Raw genomic sequence first — 15,645 nt, 5'->3', positions numbered from 1 at the left:
GTTCAACTAGTGAATGGACAAGTTTAAGTTTCCATCATTAGATTAGATACATAACTCATAACTCCAGGCATGTAAGTCGTTCATTTCAATCTTAGAGGAGTATCACATGCAAGAATCATAGCTCAACCATGAAAATAATTAAACAGGAATTTCTTTCTATAAGTTTGCTCTCAAAGGACATAAAATTGATATGCAATTATTGCTCAGAGTTCTCATACTCAAAAAACACCAAGGTTTGGATTCATTTGCGTCTCTACAATAAAATCTTTATATTAAATTAGCATCTAAGTATATCCTGTGTTTTTTTAGACTAACTTCTTCTGCCATTACCAATTCATTAGTTTAGACTGAATTGGTGCCAACATCTTGGAACCCTCAGCAACAATGTCATTGGATCAGTCATTTGGAATTTCCCTCATGATCTTCTATTTTTTCATTGGATTCAAACTTCTGCTTCAAGCTTCCTATTTTTAGCCACGAATTTTTGTAATTAAAAAAAAAAAAATCACCCAAATCCTAAGTTTGGAGAGGCCTTTGGGATACACAGTGCCTAGAATAAGAATGCAACTAAGTACAATTATATGTTTATATTTTTACAAAAAATAGAGCATGTACTTAGAATAGAATATGGGAGCCATTTTGTGTGTGTGTGAAATCAAAGGGAAAAAATTTTGGCTCATAGTGTAATAAAATTTAAAACACTAACTGTCCTATGATGTTGAGAATTCTACTCATTCCCCAACGTCATTCCAGTTTAGCCACAGTTTTATGCTATGAAATTGGAATTAGGCTCTGGGCTTTTTTCTCTATTTATGACGGGTTTATTTAATACTAAAACTGAATTCAAATATTGGTATTTTGCAAGATAATCTATCTTGCAAAAGATGATCTAAGTGCACCACTCTACAACCACCATTTACAACCCTGAAACACATATATAAATTAGATACCTATATAATAGGTGTCTGTATTAGTTTCCTGGGGCTGCCATAACAAAATACCACAAACTGAGTAGATTAAAACAACAGAAATTCATTCTTTTGCTGTTCCAGAGACCAGAATTCCAAAATCAAGGTGTCAGTAGGGCTGGTTCCTTCTTGGGGCTCAGAGGGAGAATCTATTTCATGTCGCCCTCCTAGCTTCTAGCGCTTGCTGGCAATTGTTGGCACTCCTTAGCTTGTGGCCAGATTGCTCCAATCTCTGCCTGCCTCATCACATGGCATTCTCCCAGTGTATCTCTGTGTCTGAGTGTCCAAACTGCCTTTTTTTTCTAAGGACACCAAACATATTGGAGTTAGGGCCCACACGAATCCAGTATGCTCATCTTAACTTGATTACATCTACAAAGACTGTATTTCTAAATAAGGTCATAGTCACAGGTTCTGGGTCCACATAAATTTGGGGGAATTTCGTTCAGCCCAGTACAGTATCTGCATGGCTATGCAGATGTCAAGCATGCACAATTGCACAGCAGTACTGATGACATTATCTTTTTGTCCATAGAGCACTTTCCTGTTTTATAGAATGTGTGGGGTTTCACCTCTTGCTATATATGCAGGATGCTTCTTTTTGGAAACGTTTGGTCACCTACGTGAATCCCCTAATGTAGGATCCTAAAATACATCTCCATGAGTTCACCACAGATTTCCCTGCTGAAAACTTTTGAGGCAGAGCTGACCGGAGGATGGGGAGGCTGGAAAAGCTGAATTCTCATCCTACTTCCAACATACAATTTTTTTAGTCAACTCTGGTTTTCTTTGTCTGTGCCAAGAGGAGAGCACATTCTTGCCAGCATATTGCCACCTTTTACCTAAATATGTGGGCCCTGATAAAATACTTCTCCTTTTGCCATTGATGATTGCTTTTTTTTTTTTAATGGGCCTTCTTGGCTTTGGTGTTTTGTCAACAAATACCTATAGAGTCTCTTCTAAATACCAGTTCTTTGCTGACACCGTGGACCATAAAAAGAAATTTAAAAACTAGTCCCACAGGACTAGGGGTTCGGATCAGTAAGCCGAGGTAGGTGTATGCCATGGAATACTATTCAGCAGCGAGAAAACAATTATCTAGACAGACATTTCAGCAACAAAGGTGGATCTTGAATGCAGAGGCTTGTTGGAAAAACAGTAACACTTGTGCGAATTATGCGTATACATATATATCACAGTAGTGTAGGTGCTTCCTGGGGTGGGCAGGGGGTGATGGCAGTGTGAATCCAGCGTGAAAGGAAAACTAAAATAAGACAAGAGAGGTGGGCTGTAAAGTATCATGAACTGAAGAGTCTGATTAATTCTGCTTCCCACTCCTAAGGTTAAAAGAAATCTTGAGGAGCTTAGAATCAGCATTTAGAATAGTAAAACCATCAAGACAGCAATTGATTAAGCCTCAAAGAGCAGGGCATAGAGAGACACTAAGATTATGGTTAAGTTAGAAGCAGAAGATAGGAACACTTAAATAGGACCCTCAGGATGAGAGGGGTTGCTGGGAGTATCTGACAACATCTACTGAGGTCTTATTGTCGGGTAATGTCCGACAGGGCTTGTGCCCTATGAAAAATCACGGTAGAATGTTTTTTAAAGTAGAGACACAGATTACTGACGTTTTCCATACTTGGTTGAATGCAGACAAGGGAGCTGTGTGAGGTGGTTGAAGGTAGGGTGAAATCCACAAGACCTTGACTGTGAATTGGGAAGGTGGGCTTTACCCTTCAGGCTTGGAAATGTAGGGTCAGAGGAGAGACAGGAGGAAAGGTATACTTTGAAATATTCATCTCAAGAGCATGCAAAGAGATCCGCGATTCTCTGTCATGGTCCACGTGTGAGGCAGAGAGAACCTGGATGTAGGAGCAACTGGGCAGAGGAGGAAAGGGAGGGAGACCAATGCAGCAGCGGCTCAGAGGATACACTATGCCTGATGAGTGAATGGCTAAGGGGAAAGAAAGATAGGAAAGAGCCAAAACTGAATCTGCGAATCTGAGTAATGGGGGAATAATAATTTTTTTAAAGGAGGGGTTAGGAAGTAGGCTTATTTATGGTGAGAAAGATTGTGGATTTATCTCCCAATTAACTATACTATAATGAGCCCCACTGGAGTAAGAGACTCCTGGAATTCCTTCTAAAAGGCAGATGTGGTCCTTCCCTGCCTGTGGGTAGCAGACATTCCAGCCTAGAGGGGAGAGCATGGCCTCAAGACGGCTGCACAGTGGGTACTCTCCATTAGCAGGAAGAGGCATGGTAGGTGCTCAGGGATCGTGGTGCAAATGAACTTTTGGACCTCTTCCTATTCAGCAGCCAATGTTATCTCCAAAAACCAGGTCTCCATCCTGATCGAACCCCTTTCACAGCTCCCAGTGCCCACAGTTCAGTCCTCGCAGTCAGCCTGTGGTCTCCCTTCCAACCTCATCTCCAGGGGCTCTCACTCCACACCCCCTACTCCACTCCAGTCCCCAGCATCGCATGACTCCCCTTCTCTAGCATACCAGACTGTCCCCCACCCCTCCAAGGGTGTCTTCCTGCCTCCACCTTTGTCCATGCCCTTCTCTGTCCTCAGATGCCCTCCCCCCACCCTCTGCTTGGTGAACTGCTCCTCACCCTGCAAATTCCTGCTCAAATGCCACCTCCTGTCCAAGATTCTTCTGCCCGCCCCCCATGGAAATTTTATCATCCTATCTGTTCACATTGCATTAGTCCGAGCTCCCAAAGTCGAGGGCTGTGTCCTATCTTTGCAGACTCTCAATACTTCTTTGCCCAGTTTATTTTCTTATTTCAACCATAGGTGGAATCTATTTCATACAATATTATTTAGGGCTTAAAAACACACAAACTTTCTTAATAGTAAGTATTCAAAGGAAATTTGGAGTTAAAATAAATCAAATGTTAATATCTTAAAGAATGAGAATTAGCCGTAGTTAGCTGTAATTTAGCAATGAAATAAGAACAAAGACTTGGCATTTCTCTTTATTCAAACCCCTCACAACATGGGATCATAGAATGCCACCCAGAAAGCCAACCTTATTTCTCCTATACTCTGACTTTCAGTCCAAATGTGTTACATCATATTTTAGAAAATCACACAAGTTCAATTTTTTCCAAACCCCAAATGCCAAAGCGAATCTGAACTAAAAAATTACTATGATACGTGCGTATATTTGTTTAACAGAAACCATAATTTGGACACTTTATCAAACTGGGCCTGGATCTACGTAAAAAGAAATGCTTTTTTTAAAAAAAAAAAAAAAAACAATTTTAATGCATCACTGTGTGTGTTTACCATTTGGGTAAGAATGAATGGAGGACATTTTTGAGATTGGAATTCTTAAACAGGAATATCCAGATAAACAGGACTTTAAGGAGTTTCCAAGACTCTCTTATCTGAACTCCAAGGTTAAAATAAGATAGATCAGAACAATACAGCCCATAATTTACTTCTATGCAACGAGCATTTATTGAGTGCCAACCAAGAGCCAAGTAGTGGGCAAAAATGCATACATCACAGTATCTGCCTTTAAAGCACTCACCTTTTAGCAAGCCAGGCAGGTATATAAATATATAATATTAGCACAAAGAAATAAACTTAATAATAGGAACCAACTATAACATATATTTATATATAGATGCGACTTTCTATCACCATCAAAGTTGGACTCCAAGCCTTCTTATTCAGATCCTAAAACTCATTCTGAACCTCTTTTGCACTGAGGCAGTTTTGTGGACCAAAACAGTGACAATGTTTTGTGTGATCTGTGCACATGGCCTTTCTTTAGCATTTTTATACCTAGTAGTAGAAGTACGAAGCATTTTAAGGAATACGGGGGCTTGTCTGAGATTCTTGTTTGATTATACGCTTTGTTATCCCTTCATCAAATTATGTATTGTAGCAGTTACTCCTAAAGGTTAGCTCAAAGCTTTTGAAAAATAGAATTGGAGCAACAGAGTAGTGATTGCGGATGCAGAAATCAGTGGCATCAGCTTCTGCTGGCTTTGGAAATTCTGTTATCTAATCCAGTTCTGGCTATTAGTAGTATCACCTGGGGAGCTTTTAAATCACTCAATGCCCAGGCTGTACCCCAACCAATTAAACCTAAACCTCTGGGAGGTGAGACCCAGGCATGAGCATTTGAGGGAGAAGGAGTCAACTTGTATGTTTTAAAAACTTTTTATTTGGAAATACAGACGTTCCTCGATTTACAATGGTTCAACTTAACGATTTTTCGACCTCGTTTAATCCATGTTACGACGGCGTGAAAGCGATTCGCCTACAGTAAACCACACTTTGAAGTTTGAATTCTGATCTTTCCCGGGCTAACAGTATGCGGCATGATTCTCTGTGGCGCGCGGCAGTGGCAGGAGCTCCCAGTGGCAGCTCCAGCCGCCCGGATCAGCAGGGGAATCAGCGATATTCTGCGGTGCGTTGTGCTGCCGGCGTTTTTGTTTTAGTTCAGTGCTTCAAACAGTCTTCGGGCCCAGTGTGCTTTCAGCTGTGCACGTTAATGGTGAGGATCCAAACGGCCATTCTGTTCCTCGCTTTCAATACAATATTCAGTATATTACATGAAACAGCCAAAACTTTACTATAAAACAGGCTCTGTGCTAGATGAGTTTGCCCACTCTCGGCTAACGTAAGTGTTCTGAGCAGGTGTAAGGCGCAGCCCAGAGGTGCTGGCGTTCGGTAGATTGAACACGTTTCAGTGGACGACGTTTTCGACTTACCATGGGTTTATCAGGATGTAACCCCATCGTAAGACAAGAAGTATCTGTAATTTAAAGTTCATAAAATGTTGCAAAAATAAAAATAGTACCAAGAACCCCTGTATTCGTTTATCTAGAGTCACCTATATGTTTTTCCTCTGAACCGTTTGAGGGTGTTATGTATATCATGGCCCTTTATGCATAAATACCTCAGCTTCAGTGAGTATCCTAAGAATCGGGACATTCTCTTATGTAACCATACTACAGCTAACAGCTTCATATTAATATAATACTTAAAAGTATTTAATTTACCAACCATATACCAGTTTTGTTTATTGACATAATGATATCCTTTACAGCATTTTTCCTCCTCCATTTCAGGATCCATTCTAGGGTCAGGTATTACATTCAGTTGGCATTTCTCTTTCCCGTCATTTAATCTGTTTCCACAGACTTTCTTCGTCTTTCATGATACTGACGTTTTTGAAGAATACAGGTACCCTACTTTTGAAAAATAGAATGTTCCTCATTGTCTAAAGAAATGATGCCCTTTCAGCCAGGACACTGCCTAGTGGTTGTGTGTCCTTTTCAAGATACCACATCAGGAGGTAAAAGATGTCCACCTTTTCTCACTGGCGATGTTAATTTTGAGCACCTGGTAAAGTGCTGCCCGGTTTCTCCACTGGATAATTATTCTTTGTCTTTCTCCCTTGCAACTAATAAGCAGTTTGAGGGATCAATAAGACCAAGGGACATCAAAATTTCCCCCGAAGTTTAACATCTGTTGATGATTCTTGCTGATCCGATCGCAAAATGATTTTCCAACTCCAGCATTCCATATTTACCAGCCAGCCCTCGAAATCCCTCTAATGGAAGGGCTCTCCCTTGTCCCCCATGTATTTATTATACTTATAATCTACTTACTGTTGGTATAAACTCATAAATTTCCTTTTTTAAAAAAATCATAATTCATTATCATACTTAATTGGATGCTCAAAGTGTGCCAGATGTGGCCAGCAGGAGCCCCTTCAAGGTGATGCCTACGCCCTTGTGACATGTCCCCACTGTTTTTGTAAACATGTCCAGACTTACCTAGTACCTAGGCTGCCCCATCCCTAAAACTAGTCATTTCCCAGGAAATGGTGCCTTTTGATGAGGAATGGTATTAGAGACCAAGATTAAGTTGCTAGGTATGCTTATTACTAGTGGAGTGTTTTTGCTTCCTAGCTTTCTTATCTTTTCTATATTGCCTGTATATGCATATATATATGCATACACATACATAAAAATATGCATGTTCACACACATGTACCTATATACCTGTACATATAAACATGCACACATACATAATTTCAAGATCATAAATTCACGCTGCCCCAAATTTAAATGCATTACCACAATTCTGTGTTGCCCTCCCCCGTTCCATATTTGCGTGTCCCCTTTTCCACAGGGAGGTCCCTGGCTCCCAAAAACATTAGCCCCAGGGGACAACACTTAGGAAAAATGTTTAGCATGCCCACTACAACCAAGCATGCATATACTTATGTGTTAGCAATTCTACTTCTGGGTATATCCCCAAGAGAAATGAGGACTATGGCCACCAAAAACATATAAGAATGTTTATAGCAGCATTACCCACAAAGTGCCAAAAACTGGAAGCAACCCAAAACTCAACCAATAAAAGAAAAAGTAAATAAATTGTGGCATGTTCGTGTAGTATAATACAAAACTGCTATGAAAAAGGATGGACTGATAAATACAACAATGTGACCATGTCTCGTGGATATGTTAAGTAAAAGATGTTCTATACAAAAGAGTATGCGTGGTATTAGTCCATTTATATGAAATTCAAAAACAGGAAAAACTATGGTGCTACACAGCAGAGTAGTGGTAACCCTTGAGGCTTGTGGGGCCACGGGTAATGATTTTGAGAAGAGAAAAAGGAGTCTCCTGGGGGGCTGAAATGATCTATATCTTTATTCAGGTAGTAGTAACAGATGTGATACAAATATTTTTAAAAATCAAGTCATAAACTTACAATTTAAATACTTTGCTATATATAAGTTATATCCTAATTTTTAAAAAATTTTAATGCAGCTACAAATCGGGCTGCCAATGCAATTAACTCAACTGAAATGACCTAACCAGACCAATTTCACATGTGTTCAGGAAATGACAACTACATCAGAGCTTAATCATCTGCCTGGCAGCTACTGCTTTCCTGTTGTAAGACACATCCAGCGTCAGTAATGGGAAAATGGGGAAAATTGTGCATCTTAGGATTTACAATGCAGTATGTGGGCTTACTCAGTGTCTGGAGAGAATTTTGTGTTGAGTTGAACTGAACTCTCTTTTATACCAACCCCCTCTCCAAGGGTTAGTCACAATCCAAACCCTTAACGGCTGAAGCCTTGCATATGAAGTCACACAGTCATAGGCATCCTCTAGGACCGATTGCTGGTAACTATGAAGAAGCTGGCTCTGGAAATCCCACGTGCTCGCAGACAGGAAGGGTGGGCATGTGGTGAGTGCTTTGGTAGGAGGGTACAATGAAGGCTGCCACCCACAGACTGGCCCTTTTGCCTCCCTCTGCTCAGTGTCCATCCTGTTGCTCAGGATGAGCAGAAGATGAGAGGTAAAACCTTTCCTCCCTTGATGGAGAAGCCCTCTCTTTTGATCGGGACTCAAAAATAAGAGATGAGGGAAGGTGCACTGCAGTGATTCTCCAACTTTAAATGCACCACAACCACCTGGGGTGCTTGATGACCTCACCCCAGAGTTTCTGATTCATCCAGCCTGACCCTGCACATCTGACAGCTTCCAGAGATACTGATGCTGCTGGTCCAAAGACCACAATTTGAGAACTACTGGTGTAAGGGAAAGGATATGGAATTGGAGCATCAAAGTTCAAGTCCTGAACCCTGCATAATAGTCTACGACCTTGAGCAAACAACTTAATCTCTCTGAGCCAATTTCCTCTTCTGTATAAGAAAGGTAATATGTGTCCTGCTTGCCTTATAGGATTGGTATTCATATTATGAGTTCATTTGTGGGTTGTTTTTATTGAAATATAATTGACATATAATATTATATTAGTTTCAGGTGTACAACATAGTGATTTGATATTTATATACATTACAAAGTGATCACCACAATAAGTCCAGTTACCTTCTGTCACCACAGAAAGTTATTACAGTTGTGTTATGAAAACCAGCAATCGTTAAACCAGAGATTCTTCACTTTTTTGTGCAATGGACTCCCTTGGCAGTCTAGGGATACCTTCTCAGAATACTATTTTTAAATCCATAAATATATAGAAGAGTACAAAGGAAACCAATTATATTGAAATATAATTATCAAATTATTTTTAGAGAACAAATTTGCAATATAGTAACATGTGCTTATTTCACATTAAAATAGGAGAGCTCATGGACGGTCTAACAATTACTGTCATTTCAAAATAGTGATGAATTTTTAAACAATCTTTCAAAATATCTGTAACATCTGCAATGTCATATATAATTTCTGTTGGTGACAAAGTCACAGTACTGCTAAATACTATTATGCTTTGTTGCCTACACTTATAATAGAAAGAATGCTAAAATAAAGATTTAATTTGCAGACCCCTCCAAAGTGGCAGTATGAAGTGAATAGTTGTGTTGCATTTTCAGGTTATCCAGATTAGCTAACATATCTGAGACTCACTTGGGTTTGTGCCCACACGTAGGCTTCTGTGGAAGCTCGTAAACTAGATGGAAAATGGCAGGGCTCAGACCTCCACCCGGCGGTGGCCGGTGACGTCAGATCCTTCTGCCCTTGAGTTTGTTGTGATACTTCCCAAACAGCTTCTAAGAACTGCTGAAATATTAGGAAGCTTGGAATTTTGCTACTAGAAAAAACTTAACTTTCACTTTCCAAAAGAAGAAACACGTCTACATCACGGTGATCTGTTTCCTGTAAGAAAACCAGCTTCTTTATTTGATGATGGAAGCCAGAGGTCAACGACAGGCATTAAGATAAGATTATGGGGTACAGTATATGAGAAGCAGGGCTTGGATATGTAAGTGAATCCTATATGAATCTTGGAGAAAGGCATTGCTGGTACAGATAGTTTAGGCCAAATATGTATGCCCAGTGCTGACAACTAAAAGTGGAATAAAACCGAGTGTCAAACGAGAGTAGAGATTTCCTCATATTGACATAGCTGTGAGGTTGCCTTTCAAACAGGCTTTACCAAAGCTTGACCTTCAGTGAACACACCCACTAGCAATAATCATGAGTCACCTGCATCTTTTTGTGGGGTAGCCCTGGACACCATTTATAGCCCTAGAGCTGCTTACAGACACTAAAACTGTAGATACAGCAGTTTTCACATGCCAGACCAGGTTGATGATAGTTTTAGAGCTATTTCAGAAGCTAACCTATGGGCATATGGAATCAGGACCATGTTTGCTAAAAATCTGATATGGCTATTTTTTATGCTTTGCTGTTATATGATTAAAGATTCATCTAAGCCCTTAGAGGGGATGCATGGGGAATAGTAGTAGATGGTAAAAAGATTCAGGGCCCCCATGTTTCATTTCTTGGGAGGCCCCTGCAGCCCTCTCCCATGCAGTATTTCAAGTGGTTCTTTACTGGACTTTTTGATTTCCAGATAGTAACATCTTCTACAATATTGCCATTAACAGTAATAAAAATGTTAGCCAGAACCTACCTCACTTCTGAGTTTCTGATGCTCTGAATGGGATTTTAACAAGAAGTTGTAAAAAGGGAAAAATGTATATATCTCTCAGGAGTATTTCTGCCTGTACTGTGTCCTTTATATTAATTAAAAAATTTTAAGCCTTGAAGAAAGTCATATAGGCATTTGGTAAAACAAATTTTAGATGGTAGTAAAAAGATATAAAATGGAAACTAAATGGCTCCCTTCTCATCTCTCACCCTAAACTAAACACCAGTTCCTGTCTCCAAATGTTAACAGTTATATGACTGTCTTTCTCTAAAAAGTTTTATGCATGTGCCTATATGTTTTATATGCATGCTTCTATTTAAAGGTATACACAAATGAGATCATACCAAACACACTGTTCTGCATTTTTGTTTCCTTAGAAATGTATCTCAGGTGCTTCCCATACCCATACACAAATACCTATCTCATTGGTTTTAGGGCCATGCTGTGTGGATACCCAGTATGATGACTTACTTAAGCAATCCTCTACTAATGGATATTCAGGTTTAGTTTTTTATATCTAAAAAAATCTTCAGAGAATATTCTTGTTACAAACCCTTTTGTATATTTAGAGAAGAGTATCACTCAAGTAGTTTCCTAGGAGTATAATTCTTAGGTTAAGTGTATGGGCACTTAAAGTTTTAAAGGCGTAACCAACTGCCCTTCAATATGGTTGAATCAGTTTACGTTCCCACCAACAACATTTTGGGTTCTTGCTTATTCATACACCTGTCAATTCCGGCAGCATTAACACTTTTAAAACATTTGCCAACCTGGTGGGTCAAGAATATTCCATTGTGGTTTTGTTTGCATTTCTTAAATTACAAGGAAGGTAGAGCATATTATTATTTGCTAATGGGATATTTATACTTGGTTTTCTGTGAATTGCCTATTTATCATTCTTTGCCTGTCCTTCTTTGAGCTGCTGCCTTTTTTTACTACATGTTTTTTTTTTCATTCAGCGAATAATGAAGTGTCTAGTATGTGGCAAACACTATGCTGGTCTCTAGAGCTATAACAGTGAGGAAACACCACTGTCTTTGCCCTTTTGGAGCTTACAGTGTACTGGGTAACAGACATAAATCATGCTCTGAATGGGTGTATGTACAAACTGAGTTAAGTATCTTGAAGGAAAGGCTCTTGCATGTCTTAGAGCACATGAGAGAAGTGACAGGCCTGGACCGGGGGTTGGGAGAAGACTGCCCTGAGGAGCTGACATCTAAAGAACAAATAGGATTGGGGGTTAGGGGAAGCACTTCTGGAAGAAGGAACAATATTATGGAGGGAACGCAATGTATTCGATGAGCTAAAAAAAAGGCCAGAGCAGAGCACAGAGAGAAGGACAGTGACACAAGGTGAGACTGGATCACATCACCTGGGGCCCTAGCCCCATTAATGATTAGGAGTTTTTTCCCCTAGAGAAATAAACAGCCATTGATGGATTCTGAGCCTTAGTTGGTAAGCAAATCTACCAAAGTGAAAAGATCACTCTGGCCGAAAAGAAGGGAAACAGGAAGACCAATTAAAAGGCTTTTGAGCTAGTCCAGATGAGCTCTGATGGTAGATTGGCCCTTGATTATAGCACTGGACATGAAAAGAAGCAGATGAGTTCAAATATAGAGAAGGTCAATTAAAATTTGATGATGGATTGAATATAGGGGATTAAGAAGAGAGGAGGTGTCCAGGATGATTCTTGCATTTCTAAATAGATGGATGGTAGTACCATTTACCGAAATAAGAAACACTGGAAGAGGTCAGGGATGAGTTCAATCTTAGACAACGCATCTGAGTGAAGCTGTCAAGTAAGCAATTAGAAATAAAAGTATGAGACCAGAGGAAAAGTCCCGACTAGAAACATAAATTTGGAAGTTACTGGTATAGTAATTAAAGCCATAGGCATAGGCAAAATGGCCCGTGAAAGAAATACAGCACCGAAATCACATCTACTCTTAGTCCTTAAAAGATGCTAATATTTAGTAGCCAAGTAGGAAAGATGAGATAGAAAATAAAAGAGAAGCCTGGGAGCAAGTGAAAAGCAAGTCAAGTGCGGTATCCAGAAACCAGTGAAAGAATGTTTCAGGTAAGATGGAGTGGTCAGTCGTGTCAGATGCTGCTGAAATGTCTAGTAAGAGGCCTGGGAAATGCCCATTGGGTTTAGCAACATTGTGGTCTTGAGGACATTAATTTGAATTCTTTTAATGGAATAATGGAGGCAGCAGTCAAATAAGAGACAGTTGAGGAATGAACGGGAAGCGAGGAAGTGAAAACACTGTATGGACCACTCTCGAGAAGTGTGATTTTTCCTGGAAAATAGACCCAAACCTGTTTTTCCTGAGTCTCTATTCTTGACCTCCTTGGCCACTCAGTAAGCTGAATTTATTTTATAATTCGGTAATCAGTGTTCCACAGCTGTGTTTCTTGGTAGCCATGGTAACCAGCCAGCCAAGGGTAGTGTCCGCAGGAGAGGCCACCTTGAAACTGGAGGCTCATCCACCCCTTCGAGCAGCCTCTGACTCTGCAGGCCTGGGAAGGCCCGTTGTAGAATCACTGTTGAAAATGGGTTTAATAAACCAAGAGTCCTTATGTTTTAGAGACACCTACTGAAAAATGTAAGGATAAATGGTGTCTGGGAATTGTAAAGTGAAACAAGATAAGCCATGAGTTGATCATTGTTGAAGCTGGGGAATGGGTACCTGGAGGAGGTTATATTATTCTCACTACTTTTGTTTGTGTATAAATTTTTCCACAATGCATTGTAAAAAAATAAATTTAGGAACTCTGTAAAGTGAAAGTTCACAGAGCCAGTGACCATCATGGGGCCCGCTATGTATATGGCACTTAAAAACAGGATCTCCTTTAACCCAAGCTGCCATTGGCTTGTGAGTTTCAAGATGCCACATGTCTAAGGGAAGAAAGTCTGCTCTCACGTACTGCCCTTTCTTCTCTCAGTAACTCCAATCCTGGTTTCTTACCTCCCTTCTGAGTGTGGACTCCACTTACCATCCTAGTGAATTTGAACAAATTCCCTCTGGCCCCTGAAAGACGAGGCTATGCATCTGCTTAGCAATGTTGCCAGGATTAATTTTGACAGTGTATGTGGAAGTACCTCACATAGTTTAAATGATGGATTGAATATGCCCACAGAAGTCAGGGAGGTGATTATAAATAAATGAAGCTGATCAGGCAGGAGAAAATCATGTAAAACCTCTTGGCCTATCTTTAGCTTTGCCACTTTGAGGAGACGTACAAGTAGAAAAGTTATAAGAAAAAAGCAATGCGAGCATGATCACAAAATAAATAACTCATATTCATTAATAAATGGGTAAAAAACTGAGACTTAGCCTCAGTGTTGGGAAGTATTAGGGAGTGGTGGGGATTAGGGCAAACCAGAGCATGCAGGCCCCAACTGAAAGATGCCTGTCCTCCACAGCACCAACTGAGTGCTGCCTTGAGGGAATGGAGCCAATGTTAACATGTCTTCTTGTTTTACAAGACAAGCTAGAACTCTAAATTTTTTATGTGAAATCTCTCAATTCTTAAATTTACTTTCAATTATACTTTTTAAAAAACACTACGAAGGCCAAACTAAGCCCATCTGCGGGCCAAAATCAGCTCGTGAGCTGCCAATGTGCAACCTCTCACCTAGATAATGCGATATAATATCATTTCCCCTCCCCCGCTTTTATCTTCCTCCTCTAACTTTCTCCTTTCCCCATCATTTTCCACATCCTTCTCACCTAACCATTCTCACCCCTCATTTCTATGTCCAAGTGGTGGAAGGGATCTAAATGGGTTGAAGAAGTGATTAAGCCAGTTTTTATCCTGCCCCACGGCCTAGATCAGCACCTGGCACACAGTGGATCCTAATGAAAAACTTGATGAATAAATAAGCCAGCAACTGGGGCAAAGGGTGTCAGTTCAGACTTTTGTGCACACCCTGGGCTTACCTGAGAAACTGTCTCATTTTTCTCGACAGCCTTGCGAAGTCGTTCTGGCCGCTCCATCATCAACGGGAACTGGGCAATTGACCGGCCTGGAAAATACGAGGGCGGAGGGACAATGTTCACCTACAAGCGTCCAAATGAGATTTCTAGTACTGCTGGAGAGTCCTTTTTGGCCGAAGGTCCCACTAATGAGATCTTGGATGTCTATGTGAGTTTGGATATTTCCGGGGTGTTCTCTGGATTTTGTATCTTGTTGCTTCTAAGGGCCACACTTGGAACAAATAAGCAACACATCATTGCCCATCCTCGATAAAACCATTTGAGCGAAGTCTTTTGAGGTGCCCTTAAATCTTGGCATTCATCTTTACCATTCGCCCTAAATGTACCTAGCTTACAGAAACCTTAAACTCTACCAGATGCTTATAACCCTCAGAGTTTATTGACGCAGTAAAACCAATTTTACTTGTTGAACCAAATCAGAGGCAAAACATATCCTTTATTTCATGAGCATTGGATCTCCTCCAGGCACTTTCCTCCTAATGCTAATTTGGCATGTTTTCTTTTTATGGCAAAAGAAAGCAAATGCCTAAAGCAAGACAAGACCCAGCTCACAGTTCCCAGCCCTCTTCAAATTCTATTAAAGCAAATGAAGAAAGGAGAATTCCAGAATACTCCAGATGACACAATAAAGCTCAGAATAACAATGCAGAGATTTACTAGAAGTTCTCTGCTTCACAGAAGACAAAACTTCAATTTATTTTATGAGAAACTAAATTAAATTACCCAAAAGTAAAAATGTTTCTTGTTTTTAAAAGAAACCACTAGAATCCAGTCTTCTTTAAAAGATCAGTTAATAAAAGGTGACAAGAAATAAAAGCTTGAAATCAGGTTTTTATGATAAAAAGAATGAACTCACCCACAGATATGCATTCTCTTACCACCTCCGAAGCCACACTAACCTACACGATGTGTGCTATGTTGGAGCTTTATACATATTACTTCTCCAACTATACAGTTACATGTTCATGCCTCGTGGGCCTAGTGGCTCATGGACTAGAAACTATAAAGGAAGCCTTGTTATAGTTAATTTTGAATATTTTTTTACACTGTCCAGTCGGTAGTTGGACTCTGGGTAAGTTTCAAATGGCATCAAGGCTTAAAAACCCAGATTGTTAGAGGCCTACTGTGGGTGGTCTAGGATGTGGCGGCCAACAATAATTTCATAAACGGGACAAGGTTTGCACTGGCAGAATGCTCACACAGAAGAGGCACGGACGAGGGAAAG

General features: G+C 40.1%; 1 protein-coding gene across 1 annotated transcript in view; it reads left to right on the top strand.

The window, feature by feature from the left end:
- The window catches only part of THSD4 (thrombospondin type 1 domain containing 4), a 447,797-nt gene that overhangs the window by 394,592 nt on the left and 37,560 nt on the right, over nt 1-15,645 (top strand). Inside the window, exon 6 of the mRNA XM_025040368.1 lies at nt 14,393-14,568. Coding sequence (XP_024896136.1) covers nt 14,393-14,568 — 176 coding nt within the window. The remainder of the gene's footprint in view (nt 1-14,392; nt 14,569-15,645) is intronic.

The sequence above is a fragment of the Pteropus alecto genome, unplaced genomic scaffold (assembly GCF_000325575.1).
Source record: "Pteropus alecto unplaced genomic scaffold, ASM32557v1 scaffold38, whole genome shotgun sequence".
NCBI lineage: Eukaryota > Metazoa > Chordata > Mammalia > Chiroptera > Pteropodidae > Pteropus > Pteropus alecto.
Note: the sequence above shows the minus strand (reverse complement) of the source record. Positions and strands in the feature narration are given on the sequence as shown.